The 3,311-nt window shown below is 47.6% G+C and overlaps 1 gene segment (V, D, J or C); it reads right to left on the reverse strand.

Annotated features, from left to right (window-relative positions):
* Positions 1-1,965: 1,965 nt before the first annotated feature.
* Positions 1,966-2,553, reverse strand: LOC122546420. The segment is given in 2 exon segments: positions 1,966-2,300; positions 2,487-2,553. Coding segments are annotated over 2 exon segments (354 nt in total).
* Between the last annotated feature and the right edge of the window lie 758 nt (positions 2,554-3,311).

A 3,311-nucleotide genomic window follows, 5' to 3' on the forward strand; every position in this document is an offset into this window, starting at 1 on the left:
ATGTGCAGGGTGACAGGGAGAAGGCTGGAGAATGACACTCGATAAATTGCTCATTCAGAGAACCAGTACAGACAGGATGGGCAGAGTGGTCTCCTTGTGCAGTGGAACAATTCTGTGATTGTGTGGTTGAGCAGAGTTAAAACTGGGGGAGGTGGGAGCTCGGTGTCTCATTGTGCTGCTGCTGCTGCTGCTGCTGCTGAGATCAGTGAGATCAGAGACTGGGACAGGGAGCCAGAGCTCACATCAAACTCTGCCCGTGTCCGACACACTGAAACTGGCAGGAGGCTACTCACTGATTTCAGTCCATGCTGCAGGAATGGGACCACAGGCTGCAAATGGACAGAGCTCCTCCACACGGTGAGTAAAACTAACTGACTTACATCTTGCTGCTTAAAGGGGCAATGGAACTAAAGAAATATAGCTGGACACCCTGTTAGACACAGTGTTCCTCAATCAACCATTTTATTCACTGCAGCTCCCCACTTACACCTTCAACAATTGGAGGGTGGTACAATTGCAACATTTAAGAGGCATTTGGATGGATTATGAATAGGAAGGGTTTGGAGGGATATGGGCCAAAATACAAAGTACTTTCCAAAGTATAAAGGGATCTGGGAGTGCTAGTCGAGGCTTCTCTAAAGGTAAACATGCAGGTTGAGTCCGTGATTAAGAAAGCGAATGCAATGTTGTCATTTATCTCAAGAGGGTTGGAATATAAAAGCACCGTTGTGCTACTGAGACTTTATAGAGCTCTGGTTAGGCTCCGTTTGGAGTACTGTGTCCAGTTTTGATCCCCACACCTCAGGAAGGACATACTGGCACTGGAGCGTGTCCAGCGGAGATTCACACGGATGATCCCTGGAATGACAGGTCTAACATATGAGGAACGGCTGAGGATACTGGGATTGTATTCGTTGGAGTTTAGAAGATTAAGGGGAGACTTAATAGAGACGTACAAAATAATACATGGCCTGGAAAAGGTGGATGCTAGGAAATTGTTCCAGTTAAACGAGGAGACTAGGACCCGTGGACACAGCCTTAGAATTAGAGGGGGTCATTTCAGAACAGAAATGCGGAGGCATTTCTTCAGCCAGAGAGTGGTGGGCCTGTGGAATTCATTGCCGCAGAGTGCAGTGGAGGCCGGGACTCTAAATGTCTTCAAAGCAGAGATTGCTAAATTCTTGATGTCACAAGGAATTAAGGGCTACGGGGAGAATGCGGGTAAGTGGAGTTGAAATGCCCATCAGCCATGATTGAATGGTGGAGTGGACTTGATGGGCCGAATGGCCTTACTTCCACTCCTATGTCTTATGGGCCGGACTAGGTTGGACTAGATTGGATTGGGATATCTGGTCGGCATGGATGGGTTGTACCAAAGGGTCTGTTTCCATGCTGTACATCGCTATGACTTTATGACTCTATAATTCAGCATTTGTGTTTTAGAAAGTTTCAGTGCTTAATAACAGAGGATTGAGGTTAACTTACTCAGTCTGAGCTTGGTTCCTTTACCGAACGTGTACCACACTGAGAGCTCCCAGTGCAGAAGCTGTACAAAAACCTCTCCTCTCTGCTTCCCTCCATCACTTTCACCCTCTTCCTGTCCATCTCTCATTTACCCTCAGCCTCTCCCTGCCCCTCTCTGTCTCTCCCTCATTCATGTCTTTCTTTCTCTCTGTTTCTCTCATTCTGTTTCTCTCTCTGTGGTGTGTCCAGCTGGGCTCGGACGGTTTGTGAACTATATTTTTCATTGTTAAATCTTGCAGCTGTTCTTCACATGTGGCCATGGAGTGTAAGGGGGAAACTTGAGGCCTTCAGTGAGTGGTGGACACCACAGGGACTGGAGTGTGTAGTGAACAGTGACAATCCCGGCATGGGGTAATTTGTTCAGTTTCATTTATATCTAACTATGTGTATTGGTGGTGGAGGTAGGGTTATGTGTCCATCATTACATACAACATGGTGCTGTGTGTTTTGAGGTTTTTATACGGCTCTGTATCACTGGGAAGGTCTGGTGTAACGCTGCATACAGTAATAGTCAGCGACATCCTCATTCTGAACGTTGCTGATTGTCAGGGTGTAACTGGTCCCTGATCCACTGCCGGTGAATCGCTCGGAGACTCCTGTGAATCGAGTTGTTGCATCATAGATCAGGAGAGAGGGTTTCTGACCTTCTCGCTGCTGGTACCAAGCAAGGTAGCTGCTAATGTCTTCACTGGCCGTACAGGTGATGGTTGTGGTCTGGCCCAGTCCCACTGACAGCACCGGGGAAGACTGGGTCATGATGATGTCCCCACTGATACCTGAGGGGTCAGAGAGAATCACAGTGAAGTCAGAACTGTCACAGAAAGAGCCTGTCAAATGAGAGATTGTTGGAGACATTGAGCTTTCCTCTGGTTTCAGCATTTTCCCTTCAATCACAAGTCAGTGGAATTGAAGAGAAATGGAGAGCAGCTAAAGATTCAAGGTGGAAGGAGAGAGATTTGTACCTGCGACACAGAATGCCAGGGGCCAGATCAGCTGGATGTGTGAAATCATGGTGTGTGCCCTTGTCCCTGGGCCTGGTTCCTGATAAACTCTCCCTTCACTGGGCTCTACTTTATAAAGCTGCAGCCTGTGAGAGTCTGACTGGGTGTTCCTCAGTATGTAAATGGCATCAGGCAGAGAGAGCCACGTCAGCCCCTCACACTTCCTCTTCTCTCTTTCTCTCTCTCTGTCTCAGAGAGTCATTGATGTGAACAGCACTGAATGAGGCCATTTGGGCCATTGTATCTGTGCTAGACAACAAAGACCTTGACAAACTAATCCCATTTTCCCGCTCTTGTTCCATAGTCCTGGAGGCTACAGCAACACAAGGGAATATCTAAACACTGCTCCAATGTCACGAGAGTTTGTGACTCAACCAGCCTTTCAGGCAGTGAGTTCCAGACTCCCACCACCCTCTGGGTGAAAACATTTCTCCTCAACTCTCCTCTCATTCTCCAACTCCACTGGGCCTAGACTCACTCGTGTTCGGAAGGATAAGAGGGGATCTGATTGAAATGTATAACATTCTAACAGGGCTGGGCAGGGAGGAGGTTTCCCCTGATTGGGAATTCTGGAACCAGGGGACCCAGACTTGGGGGATACAAGGTTGACCATTTAGGGCTGAGATGAGGAAACATTTCTTCACTCTGAGGGTAGTCAACCTGTTAAATTCTGTACCTACAATGCAGACGGCTATGGAGGAGAGGGAATTGAATGTATTTCAGATTATTGTTTTGCCTTTTCACAGCATGAAGGGAATGGGGAGAAAGCAGGAATATGGCTTTGAG

Source organism: Chiloscyllium plagiosum, unplaced genomic scaffold (genome assembly GCF_004010195.1).
Source record: "Chiloscyllium plagiosum isolate BGI_BamShark_2017 unplaced genomic scaffold, ASM401019v2 scaf_27948, whole genome shotgun sequence".
Taxonomy (NCBI): domain Eukaryota; kingdom Metazoa; phylum Chordata; class Chondrichthyes; order Orectolobiformes; family Hemiscylliidae; genus Chiloscyllium; species Chiloscyllium plagiosum.